Below are 12,571 nucleotides of genomic sequence, written 5' to 3'. Positions count from 1 at the left end.
TGCTGCTTCTGACCCCCAAAATGGGGCTGAGCCATGATGACCCCAAGCAGGCACCTGGGGCGGGGGACGGGGACAGGGCCCCCCACTCCTAGTGCTGCTCCTGCTGTGGTCCCCGCTGGCACCGTCCCCTTCTGCTGGGGCTGGGGACACCCACCTGTGCCTGGAGGGGGAGAGGGGGAGGGAAAAGAGAAACCAGAGATAAGAGAAAAAGAGAGAGGGGAAAAAGGAAAACAGAAAGAAAGGAGAAGAGAGAAAAAAGGGAAAAAAGGAAAGGAGAAAAAAGAGGAAAGGAAGAGGAAAAGAAGAGGAAAAAGAAGAGACAGAAAAGAGAAGGAAAAGACTAGAAAAAGAGAAGAAACAGAGAAGAAAGAGGAAAAGAATAGAAGAAAATAGAAGAAAAAGCGGAAAAGGAAGAGGAAAAGAAGAGAAGAAAAAAGAAAAAGGAGGAGAAAAAATGAGGAAAAGGAGAAGAAAAAAGACAAATAAGAAAAGAATAAGAAAAATAAGAGAAGAATAAGAGAAAAGGAGAAAAAGAGAAAAGGAGAAAAAAGGAAAAAGAAAAGAAAAAGAAAAGAGAAAACAAAAAAAGAGGAGAAAAAGAGAGAACAAGTGAAGGAAAGGCGTAAGGAAAGGAAAGGGCCGGGAGGGGAGTGGGAGACAGAGGAGCAGAAAGCGGGGGGCAGCGAGGGAGGGGCAGGGGCAGCGGGTGCCGGTGGGTGGGGGGGCTCCCAGGGAGGCGCAGTGGGTGGCCCCGGGGGGTCCGTCGGCTACGGCGGGCGCGTCCCCGCTGGCCAGGGTGTCATCACGATATCCGCGGGGCCGACCTGTCGTTGGTGACGGTCCTGCGCAGGCGCACCCCGCGCCGGATGGCCACCAGCATGTCTTCGGCCGGGGGGTCCATGGAGGCTGCCGGAGGGGGTGCAGGGGTCTCCTCACTGGGGCCAGACCCCACGAGGGCGGTGGGGAAGGGGAACTGGCCTTCCCCCAGGGCGTGGGCACCAGCCACCAGCTCACCGATCTTCTCTACCAAGCTGTGCCGGTTTGCTGCCAACTGTTGGTCCTCCTCTTCCTCAGCGGAGAGGTGCTGGCCGGCCCCAGGGTAGACGGAGATCTCCATGGCACCGCCGCCCCAGGCGGTGTTGGGAAGGCTCAGCCGCTTGGGCGAAGCTTTGGCAAAATCCAGAGGGTTCGGCGAGGCATCGTCAGCGTAGAAGACGCACTCTTCGCTCCCCACCCGTGTGGGGCCAGCGTAGCCAGGGGAGTCGGGCACTGTGGGGGTCTTCACGGGGACGATGGGGGGTCGGATGGGGATGGGGCCAGCGTTGGAGAGAGTACGGCGGACCGAGGGCTTGGTGGAGGGCGTGCGGCGGATGGTGGCCACCCCTGGGGTGGTGCCGGCTGGTAGGTTGGTGCCGGTGGGCAGCCCGGCAGTGGAGGCAGGACGCTTGGTCTGGATCATCCGCCGGTAGTTCTGGGCAATGTTGCTGTTGCGTGGGATGGTGGAGGACTTGTCGAAGTCGCTCTGGGGGTCACACTCCACGTCGCCATTCACCGAGTAGCAGTCGTAGTCAGAGCCTGGGGAGGGGGCGGCAGTCAGCGTGGCTGGGTGGGTGGTAGGCGGCCCAGCTGGCACTGCCAAGCCCAGCCACTACCTTCACAATGCAATCCCAGCCAGCCTGAACCAACGCCGTTGCAGCACGACCACAAGCAAACTCAATCGCCACCATTGCAACATAATCCCAACTGGCCCCAACCACTGCTGGCACACCATGCTCACCATCAAGCCCAACCATCACCATCAGAAGGCAACCACAATCACCCCAACCATCACATTAAGATCACAACCAAACCCAACTGTCACCATCACAACATGATCACAACCAGCCCCAGCCATGACTATCACAACTGGCCTCAACCATCACTACCACATGGTCATAGTCAAACCCAACCATTGCCATCGCAATGACCCCAACCACCACCATCACAGTGTGATCACAGCCAAACTCCACCATCATGTGCTCACAACCAGCTCAGCCAACACGATCACAGCAAAACACGACTGTACCCCTGGTTACTCGATCTCCAACCGCCACCTCTGCTGCCATGACCCACCGTTTCCACCTGTACCCAACTGCTGTGCACAACCACGTCACCACAAACCATCACCAACCACAGCTCACGTGGTGCTACCTGTTATTGCACTGCCAGGCACAACTGTAGCCGTCAAGACCCAACTAACACCCAACTAACCAGGAAACCTCATGGTTGCCACATGGCACGATGCTTGTGCCGCATGCCAAACCCCCAACGCACACAATCATTAAATCTTCACCCCACCAGCCCCCATGTGATGCGACCACAACCCGATGCTACCGACACCCAGTGCAACACAGACGTGTCCCGGGACCACCAAAGCCTCTGTTGTCCCCTTCCCCTCTCCAGGTGCCATTTCGGGTGGGGCCAGGTGCCCCTCACCGCCATGGGGCAGGTACCTTGGGAAGGGATGGTGTCCTCGGAGCAGGAGGGGGTGGTGGTCTGCGTGCTGTAGCCGCTGGAGTACTGCAGTGAGTCCCGGCTGCTCTTCTGGTGCTCCAGGCTGAGCCCCCGGGTCAAGACCATGGCCAGGTCACTGGCAGCGGGGGACACCTCCTCCCCATGCTGCGGGGGCAAGAGGGCACTGTCAGCACCCTGGTTCCTCTCTTGGGAGCCCCTCAAAAGCCCACCACCTCTGTGGTCGCCCGGTCGGAGCCAGTACCTTGGCGGCAATCGTAGCCGGTGACATTCGGGGCCTGGGAGCATCCTCGCCGCCGATGCCCGAGTACCCACTGGCAGGCGAACCCATCTCGGCTTCCCGCAGGTGCTCCACACGGTCCTTGCGCCGCTGCAAGGTGGGGACCACTGGCTGGTCGTAGGGGCTGGCCTTGGACCAGTCCTGCAATGGGCAAGGCATGGGGTGACACCGGGGACACTGGGACCAGGAGCTGAAAGCAGGGCAGGGAAGGAGGGGGCACGCGCCAGTGTCCCCCCACCCCGAGCCGCGGGTGCTGTCTGGGATGCTCTGCCCCATGGGAGGGGCGGGATGGGGGGATCGGGGGGGCTGAACCCCACGAGGTGTGGGGGGACCCACGTGTGAAATGCAACCCTGGTGGGATGGGGGACAGCACCGAGGAGGGGAGGAGAGGAAGAGGAGGGTGCTGCTGCTGAAGGCTTCACCTTTCCGCCACCTGCCCGTGCCCTGGCAGCGGAGCAAGAACTAACCGAGGTGGGGGAGCTGCACTCGCTAACCGACTGGCAGGTTTCGGAGGCCTCCGAGGATGCCGAGCTGGAGGACTTCTGCTGTGCCAGGAGGCCAAGCCGTGAGCCGGAGGGGGAGAGAAGAGGCGGTTAGCAAGCACAGCCATGACCCCGGGGTAGAGCAGCATCCCCAGCTGCCCCAGCCCACCCGGGTCCCCAGCCCAAGGCAGCAGATGCGAGAAGGCAAGCAGGATGCGAGCCCGCAGCAGGGAGCACAGAGCTGGGGAGGTGCCGGCTGGGTGAAGCTGGGATGCTCAGCCCCAACCCTTCCCCCTGCTCAGCCCAAGCTCCGCAGAGCCAACAGTCATTTTGGGGAGCGGGGATGGTCCCCGCAGCCACGGCGTTGGGATCCCTGGGCACTCTCATCACCGTGAGCAGCGCCAGGTTGGCAATGCCAGGTTAGTGTGGGCACACCAACCCGGTGCTGGCAGTGCCAGGCAGCCCGGGGGCGCAGCCAGCACAAGGGATCGGCAGCTCTGGGGGGGTGCCGGGGGGGCCTCTAGAGCATCCTTGACACCAGGGAGGATGCAGGGCGAAGGGGAAGCTTTGCTCTGTGCTACCTGCTGGGGGACTGGTACAAACTGGGTGTTGCGGGGCTGGATTGATTGGGAAATACTCTGTTCCCCTGGCACAGGAAGGGGATACCTGTGCCTCATCCCTGGGGGGGGTCACAGATGAGGTTTCTCTGCACCATGGCCCATGGTGGCCCCAAGCAGGGCTGGCATCCCCCAATATTTCCATTATTTATCTCCTATGATGCCAGTGCAGCTGGAAACACGCGTGGGGGTGGGTCCCATCACATCCGCACTGGACCCTTGTGTTGCGCCCAACAGCACCCACCCATTCTACAGAAGGGAAAACTGAGGCACGGGGGGGGGCAGCGGCAGCACTGACCCCCTCCGTACCTGGCTGGTGATGTCCGAGGGCATGGGGGAAGGCGGTTTGGAGTAAGTAGCGTCCTGAGAGATGAAGCCGGAGTCGTGGGAGGAGACGCTGGAGAGGCGGGTGGTGGCGGCGGGGGGCTGCGCCAGGCTGCGGTAGCGATAGGTGGAACTGGGTGAGCAGGTCTGAGCCCCGCCGGGCCACGCCATGCCACCCTTGGCACTGCTAACGCTGCTGGGGGGGTGCCGGGGGGGGGGATGGGGACACGCCGGAGGGGAGGACAAAGGAAGGAAAAGAGACTTTAAGATAGAGGTTCGGAGGTGGCGGGGTCCCCAGGCAGCAAGCCCAGCACCCTACCCCACACCCCAACCTGGGGAAACTGAGGCACACTGTCCATTTCCCTTCTGGGTTCCCCCAGTGGCAGGGGACAGGCTGAGCAACATGGCAAAGGTGACATGTTTGCCCCCAGACCCCCCCTGCACAGCTCACATCGTCCCCAAAACCCAGAGGACGTGCCAGGCACCCGTCCTGCCCCATAGGTCTACCAGCCCCGACCCCGCACCCATCCCAGCGCACCAAGACCAGTTCCTCCACATTACTGGGGATCAGCTGGCCTTGATGTGCACCTTGTGAGCATCCCCAAGGGCCGTAAGCATCATTAGCCCCCTGGGGTTAATGAAGGGGTCTGGATTTCCAGGCAGCATTAGGCAGGGAGCCCACCTCACCATACCTGCACATGCTGGACTTGCGGGAGCTGGAGCTGCTGGGCGAGGATGGGGGGGTCTGGTAGGACCAGCTGTAGTCAGAACCCTTCAGGTCCTTGATCACCTGCAGGAAGGATGGGGTTTAGGCCCCCCAACCGTGCCCCCCCCCCCCCCTTCCCCCCCTTTTTTCCCCCCCCCCCCCCCGCTGACCTGCTCGCTGGCGGGGGGCAATTTGTGGGGCTCAGCGGTGAGCACCACCAGGTCCTCGATGATGCCCTGCAGGTGGGTGATCTCTCCCAGCATGGTGAGCTCCCCGTTCTGCGGCCAAGAAAAGGGGGAGCATCAGCACCCATCAGGCGGCAGCAACCTCCCCCGCTGCCGCAACCCCCTCCCAGCCCCCCCGGCGCTCACCACCACGGGCTGCAGGAAGGTGATGAAGGTGCAGAAACGACCCCGCTCCTCGATGAGGGCTTTGCGGACTGCCTGCTTCTCTGTCTCCTCCAGCAGCAGGTACATGTCGTTGACATCCTGCAGCGCATTGTCCAGCTGGGGTTGCAGGTCCCCCTTCCCTGCAAGATGGGGGCACCATCAGCACCGGGTTCCTCCGACACCTCTCCCTGCCCCCCGCAATATGCTGGGGGTCCCGTGGCCAAACCAAGGCCACCCTCTGGCTCCGGCTGGGAGACATCACCCCATCCTCACATCCCAGAGGGTACTACGGGTTCCCCCCCTCTCCGTGCTGGTATCCCAGGAGTGTCCGGGAGCACCCTCACCCCACGGCAGCCCCGGGGAGGGAGGGCTTCTTTGCCACCCCGTCCTCATCCTTGGCACTTGGGACCAGAGGACCCGCTGGGGTGACACTGCTAAACTAAGCTAAAAGCAGGGGGGGGGAGGGGGCACAGGGAGCGGACAGATGGACGGACAGATGGACGGACTGAGGCAGCCCCAGGGAGACCAGGCAGGAGCGAAGCAGACAAGGAAGCAGAGAGGGGGCCGGGAGGGGTGTGGAGGGGGGGCAGCGGTTCACTTACCAAGCAGCTCTACAGGAAGGATGTGGAGGGGAGGGAAGAGAGAAGGAGACAGAGAAAACGTGTGAAAAGAGGCCGAGGGCCGGGACACGCGCCCCTGCCTCCCCGCCACCCCCCCCAGGCCATGCTGGCACTCCCCTTTCTGTGTGTGTGGGGGGGCAGTGGGACCCCGTTGGTGCCCACCCCCACCCTGGTTGGCAGCCAGGGTGTCACATCTGGGATGCCCGTCCCGGCCGGGGGTGCCATGGAGGGACTGGTGGGGGTACCCCCCCCCCAGGAGACCCCCCCTCACCTTTGCGAGCCTTTTTCTGGAGCTTGAGGGTGTCGGAGGATTTTTTCTTGATCTCGTGGCGGGCTCGCTTGTACTCTGGGGGCACAGAAGTGCTGTCAGAGGACACCCCCCCCTGCTGACGGGCACAGCTCCCCCAGGACAGATCCAGCTCGGCCCAGCCGTACCTTTTGCATGGTCCTTGTCCAGCTGGTTGGCAGTTTTCTTCCAGTCCTCAATCCTGTCCTGCAAAGGGTTTATCAGGCTCTCCATGAGGGCGCTGGAGCAGGGAGAGAGAGGCAGAGAGTGTGGGAGAGAGCTGGAGCTGGGGTGGGGGGAGCTGTGCCCTCCACCCTGGGCCCAGCCAACATCCAGCATCTCCTTCTTCAGAGAGAGAGGGAGGGCTGAGCCCAGCCAACTCATGTCACCGATGCCCTGGGGATGCTTACTTGGTGAACTGCCGGAGCTTGGCCTCGATGCTGCGGTGCCGCATGCACATGCGGGTCAGCGCGGAGCCGATGTCCCTCGTGGCACCTGGGGGGGGGAGCAAAACACTGCTAATGAGGGGCAGGGGACACCCCCACACTAGTCCCAGCCCAGTTTGTATACTGGGACCAGGCTGGCTCACAGCGGGGACAACCAGTGCTGGGATGCCTTGGGCTTTGGGAACACTTTGGGTCAGAGGTAGCTCACTTTTTCCCCTGATAAATCCACTTAATAAATAAATCAGCATCCACTAACTAATAAATAAAGCACTAAATATCCCTTCCCATGGCTTCGAAATGAAAACCTGCTCCCGCTTTTTTCCCAGTTTGTCTCAAATCCAGCACTGGAGTGGGGCCAGGGAAGTGGGGGGCGAGGTATTGTGCAGCCAGCCAGGCACGCACAGAGGAACCAGCCGGCCGGGAGCAAACAGCTCCAGGACCTGCTTCCCTCCCCAGCTCCATGCCAGGCAGCCGGCTGCGACCCTCACCTCCAAGCACGATCCCGAGTGTATAAAAAGGGAGTGAGAGCTCCCTGGGGAGATAGTTGCCAGCAATGGAAAGCTGGAGCGTCCCTTTCTGGTGAACCTGCTGTTAACTCTGAAGCCTAAGGATGGCCACATGGTGGCAGTGCTGCTGGCAAATCTCAGGAAAAGCAGCAATCCGAAATCCCTGAGCGCAGGCTAGGGAGTGATATTCTGCCTTTCTCTCCCAAAAAAGCCTCCAGAGACACCTCCCACCCTTTGCAGGAGTTTTGGGCACCGCCACAGCACCCCAGTGCTGCAGAAACAGGGGAGCCCGTGTGTGGAGGGCCTTCTCCTCTGCTGGGGTATTCTCCTAATCCCGCTCCTAATGCTCTTATCCTGGCTCCTGCTGTTCCTAATCCGATTCCCCTGTGCGCTCACATGCCTGGTGTGAGGCTGCCAGCCGGCCCCCACCGAGTGCCTTGCCTCAGTTTCCCCATGCCACTGCTCTGCCTTCCCCCCCCCCCCCCAAAAAGCAGGGACATCCAGTGGTATCCCCGAGATGCCACCACCTGGCACAGCACTACAGGGTGGCCCCCCATGATGTCAACTCCCGTGGTGCTGGTCACCAGCTGTCCCCAGCACCCCCCACTGTGTCCCCCCCTCCTCGCTTTTGGTGCCTGGGCTGGAGTGTTGCTGGGGGAGCCCCTAATCTCCCTGGTGCAGTGGGCCAGCGGGTTTGGAGGCAAAGCTGATCCCAGCTCAAGCTGCTGCCTCCTTCGCCTCCTCCTCCTCCTCCTCCTCCCCGTGCAGCTCCAGATGGCCTGGATGCCGCCAGTCTGCAAACCAGCCCGGGACCATCTGCTTGGCAGAAACCAAGCGGTGGGAAGTGGCTCCTTGCCACCACTGGGCACCTGGAGAGGGTCCGGGGGTCTGGCCCCCCCACCCCATAGCAGCGCAGTAGGGTGCCCCACCTGCAGCCTCAGCTCTTCACGTCACCTCCCCGGTGGGTTAGGGTTTGTCCCCGAAGCAGTTGAGCGTGGGCTCCTGCATCTCCCTCCATCTAATCCCCCTTCCCCAGAGCCCCCTGACGCAGCCAAGACCCCCCCCAGGCACCTCCCAGGTGGGTGCAGGGGACAAGGGGCACCGGGAGAGCGGCACAGCCCCAGATCTGGGTGCATCCCAGGGGGGCAGAGATGGGTGCGGGGGACCACGGCGCGAGGCTGCGCCACCCCGAATCTCCCCGCAAGCAAACCAGCCCCACCAGAAGATGCCGGCGAGGTGCCCACCACACCCGCTCCCCAGCCTCAGCTGCACCCCATCTTTCCAACCCTGCTTCCCAGGGGATGCTCCATCTCAGGGTGGGGACAGGTTGAACATGTCTCCATGGATGGTGAAGCTGCTGCTTGAAGCCCACCCAGCCCACAGGGGGACACTCGCCACCCATCCCCCTGCCTGGCCAAACTGGGGACACCCATCCCTGGGTGGGGAGGACCCTACCTCGGGTGTTGGTAGCCATGTCGGCCACTTTCTGGAAGGCATCCAGGAAGGCGACTGCGGCCAGCACCGTGGTCCTGGGGCGGAGAGAGCGAGGGGGGAGCTCAGCAGGTGCTGGGCACCCCGAGATTTGCCCGTGGTGGGGGAGGGGGTGTCCCCCGTGTCCCTCCCCCGGCCACTCACCTGAGCTGGGAGTGCAGCTTGGTGGCCTTCGAGTTGAAATCCTCCCAGATGGGGTAGGAGCTCTGCAAGGAGGGAAGGGGACAGTGAGAGCCGGAGCCCCTCACCCCCCCCTGCACCCCCTCCCCAGGCAGGGCAAATCCCCCCTTCACCACTGCGGAGAGATGGGGCAGCTCGGTGGCCGTGCCTGGCTGGGTGTGGCTTCTCTGGTGGCTAATAAAGGCTGAGCACAACCCTTTTGCCCTCCTGGGTTTTTCCCTTTCCAGTCTGGCCACGCAACCTCATAGACCAGGGAGACCTTGGGATTTTGGGTGATCTCTTCCTCAAAGGGGTCAAGGCAGCTTAAGGCTTTGGAAATTTGAGGGGAGGAAGGGAGCTGGTGCACAGGCAAACTTTGAGACCCTGGCCAGCAGCAGAGCAGAGCACCCCAGCGCCTCTGGCCTCCCCCAAAGCAGCAATGGCCAAAACCACCATCATGGAGGGCTCCAGCCCCACAGTGGGTAGCCCCAGTTCCCGGCTCCTCTGAGCCCACGAGGACTGATGGGGCAGGAGGAAAGGTCTGGGGTCCCCCCAGCCCTGAATGGAGCAGTTGTGTGGGGACAAGGACAGGTCACAGGTGCTGGGGGTGCACCCCAGTGCCATCCTGGTGAGGCCACCCCAGTGCTATCCTGGCCAGGCCATCCTGATGCCATCCCATTGAGGCTATCCCAGCAAGACCAGTCCCAGTGCCCTGGAGGTGAGGCCATCCCAGGGCTGTCCCTGTGCCACCGTCCCATTGAGGCCAGTCCTGGCAAGACCAGTCCCAGCGGTGTCTTGGAGATGCCAGTCCCAGTAAGACCATCCTGGTGCCGTCCCAGCGAGGCCAGTCCCAGTAATGCTGGCTCCAGTGCCATCCCACGAAGGCCAGTCCTGGTGCCATCCCAGCAAATCCATATGGTGAGGCCATCCCAGTGCCACCATCCAAGCAAGGCCAGTCAGTGTTGTCCTGGTGAGGTTAATCCTGGTGCCATCTTGGTGAGGCCATCCCAGTGCCAGCCTGGCACAGCCAGTCCCAGTGCCACCATGCTGGTGAGGCTATCCAGGTGCCACGATCCCGGTGAGGCCATCCTGGTGCCATCCCAGCAAGGCTGCTCCCAGTGCCACCATCCCAGCAAAGCCATACCAGTGAGGCCAGTCCTAGTGCCACCATCCTGGTGATGCCATGCTGGTGCTGCCATCCTGGCGAGGCCAGTCCTGGTGCTGTCATCCTGGTGAGGCCATCCTGGTGCCGTCATCTGATGGCAGTGCTGGGGGCTTGCAGATTCCCCTAGGGTGGCCACCAGGCTGGGACATGGGCACCGGAGCCGGCTTTGCAGGACGTGGGTCACTGCACATCCCTGTGAGCCCAGCTTGGTGGCACCTCTGGGGACAGAGTTTGCACTGAGGGGGCACGGGACCAGCCCAGGGTTCTTTTTTGGGGACCATGAAAGCCCCAAGTTCCCCATGAGCCAGCAAGGAAGGGGTTTGAGGATGCCACTTCATGTGCCACTTGTGGCAGTGCCATGGCTCAGGGCCACGAGTCGCCAGGGACTGCCATCGCTGGAGGGCAGGACCACCATCCCAGAGCCACCTTCACCTGGCCACCTCAGCTAGGGCGAGTGGAGGATCCCCCCAAACGAGGGGGCAGGTCGTGATGCCCCCAGCCCCCCATGGTACTGGGCAGGAAGAAGATGAGGATGAGGAGAATGGGGACAAGGACATGCCAAGGTCACCCAGGGACGCCAAGCATGCTGGAAGAGAGGCAACAGGAATGAAGCTGGCTTGGGGATGCCGCTGGCTCGGGGACTGCCACCAGGCTTTGCTGCCCAAGTCCTCCCCAACACAGGCCGAGGGGTGCCGAAAAGCCACCCGCCACCAAAATAAGGTCCCTTTGCCCCCGCATCCTGGCTGCTGGACCCTAAGCACATTGCTGCCGTTGAATGCCATCAGCTCTTTGGGCAGGGGGTTATTTTTCCTGGTCCCCCAGCACCCACGCCAGGACACCCACATGGCTGGGAAATGGGGACAGGGACGAGGACGATGCATCCTTAGGGGCCACCGGCGCTGGGCCGGGGCTGTGGAGGGTACAAGCCAAGCGTGGTGGGGCTTTTTTCTTCTTCTTTATTTTTTTTTTCTCATCTTTCCTACCTACGAATGCCATGAAAATGAATCCAGCCCAGCTTCCTGGGGCACGCAGGCGCGGGACACCACGGTGAGGGGCTCCTGGCCCAACCACGTCCCGATGGGGCTGGGCACGTTGCTGTGTGGCCGTGATGGCTCCGGACTGCCTCATCCCTTCTGCAGCCCCAGTGGGGGGAATGGGGAAACTGAGGCACGGGCTGCCCCCACCTCCACCCTGTGGGCGTGGGGCTCAGCAGGGTTGCCAGGAGGGGGTGGCTGAGGTGAAGGTATCTGGGCGGGCTGATCACCCCGGCACTCTTCCCCACCAGTCCTGGCCCCCACCGCCCTGGGGCTGGTGCCTGGAGAGAGCAGGGATTTTTTTTCCCTCAAGGGCTTTTCTCCCAGCCCCGAGCCAGAGTCCAACCCTGCAGAGCCACCACCACCCCTCGAAGGGGTTAATCTCCTTCTCAGCAAGGCTTTTATTTTTTTTTTTACCCCCCCCCTCCCCTGCTTTGGCAATGACAGCATTGTCTGGACTGGGCTGCCGCAAGAAGAGAGGAAGAGGAGGAGGAGGAGGAGGAGAAGGAGGAGGAGGAGGAGGAAGAGAGCTTTTGCCTTCCAAAAACGACTGGGGCTAAACCCCAACACCGGCGCTGGCAGTGGGAATTTCGGCCCCCCAAGATGAAGAAACCCGGCTGGTCCCCTCCTCCCCGCTCAGCCCCCAGATAAAAATGCCCCCCAGCATTTTTTATTTATTTTTTTTGAAATGAAAACAAACAAAAAAAAAGGCTTTTTTTTTTTTTTTTAAACACGGCCCCATCCTGCTCCCAGGGAGGGTGGAGGCGATGTCCCCTCCCTGGGTTGGGAAATGGGATTGAGGAGCCGGGGGACCTTTTTGTTCCATTGGTGCAAACCCCAGCAGGTCCGGCAGAAATCCAAGCTGGGGAGTGGAGGGTGGCGGGGGCAACGCTATGCCCAAAACAGGCAGCGATGCCAGATGTGAGGCCAGCGGTACCTGACGTGGGGCAGCAATGCCTGGTCTGTGATACCCAACGTGGGGCTCCAGTACCTGACCTGGGGCTCCGGTACCCAGGGATGGATACGGGGCTGATATGGGGTTGCAATCCCCAGCATGGGGAGTCCGATGCCCAACGCAGGGCCCTGATGCCCAACAGAGGGTTGATGTGGGGTTCCGGCACCCAGTGCCAGGCTCTGCCTCCCGAAGCGGGGCCCCGATGCCCGATGTGGGGCTCTGACAGCCGATGGTGGACACGGGCTTGATATGGGGCTGTGAGCCCCAGCATGGGGCTCTGATACCTGGTGACGGATATAGGGCTGATGCGGGGCTGCGATCCCCAGCACGGGGGGGTCCGATGCCCAACGCAGGACCCCGATACGGGATTGATGGGGGGGGGGCCGGCACCCAGTGCCAGGCTCCGACACCCGATGTGGGGCCCCGCCACCGGACGCGGGGCTTGATGTGGGGCTCCGATACCCGACACGGGGCCGCGATACCCATCTCGGGGCCGGACAGCAGAGCCCCGGTAACCCGCGGCGGGGTCCGGAACGGCGAAGCGGGGGCTGCCCGGGATGGGGTGGGGGTGGGGGAGCGGGGGGAGCGCTGTCACGACAG

The 12,571-nt window shown here is 62.2% G+C and overlaps 1 protein-coding gene across 1 annotated transcript; it reads right to left on the bottom strand.

Moving 5' to 3' along the window:
• Positions 1–727: 727 nt before the first annotated feature.
• On the bottom strand, positions 728–10,016 carry MTSS1L (metastasis suppressor 1-like). Its single transcript, XM_010585205.1, has 15 exons — positions 9,962–10,016; positions 8,803–9,079; positions 8,623–8,696; positions 6,626–6,710; positions 6,365–6,456; positions 6,201–6,275; positions 5,912–5,920; positions 5,292–5,449; positions 5,091–5,198; positions 4,907–5,004; positions 4,200–4,410; positions 3,259–3,333; positions 2,756–2,932; positions 2,493–2,658; positions 728–1,575 (listed from the first exon to the last, which is right to left on the bottom strand). The coding sequence occupies exons 1-15, from the start codon at positions 10,014–10,016 to the stop codon at positions 803–805; spliced, it is 2,433 nt and encodes an 810-aa protein (XP_010583507.1). The 3' UTR covers positions 728–802.
• Positions 10,017–12,571: the final 2,555 nt, after the last annotated feature.

The sequence above is a fragment of the Haliaeetus leucocephalus genome, unplaced genomic scaffold (genome assembly GCF_000737465.1).
Source record: "Haliaeetus leucocephalus isolate CR32 unplaced genomic scaffold, Haliaeetus_leucocephalus-4.0 Scaffold92, whole genome shotgun sequence".
Taxonomy (NCBI): Eukaryota; Metazoa; Chordata; class Aves; order Accipitriformes; family Accipitridae; genus Haliaeetus; species Haliaeetus leucocephalus.
This window is presented reverse-complemented; position numbering and strand designations above follow the sequence as displayed.

What these genes read in the sequence shown, in the direction of transcription:
- MTSS1L (XM_010585205.1), bottom strand. Translation starts at nt 10,016, where the DNA reads ATGGCAGCACCAGCATGGCATCACCAGGATGGTGGCACTAGGACTGGC. An exon ending in CACTAGGACTGGCCTCACTG is followed by an intron (nt 9,080 to 9,961) that starts GTATGGCTTTGC and finishes CTGGTCTATGAG; the next exon opens with GTTGCGTGGCCAGACTGGAA. An exon ending in TGCCCCCCGCCAGCGAGCAG is followed by an intron (nt 5,005 to 5,090) that starts GTCAGCGGGGGG and finishes TCCTTCCTGCAG; the next exon opens with GTGATCAAGGACCTGAAGGG.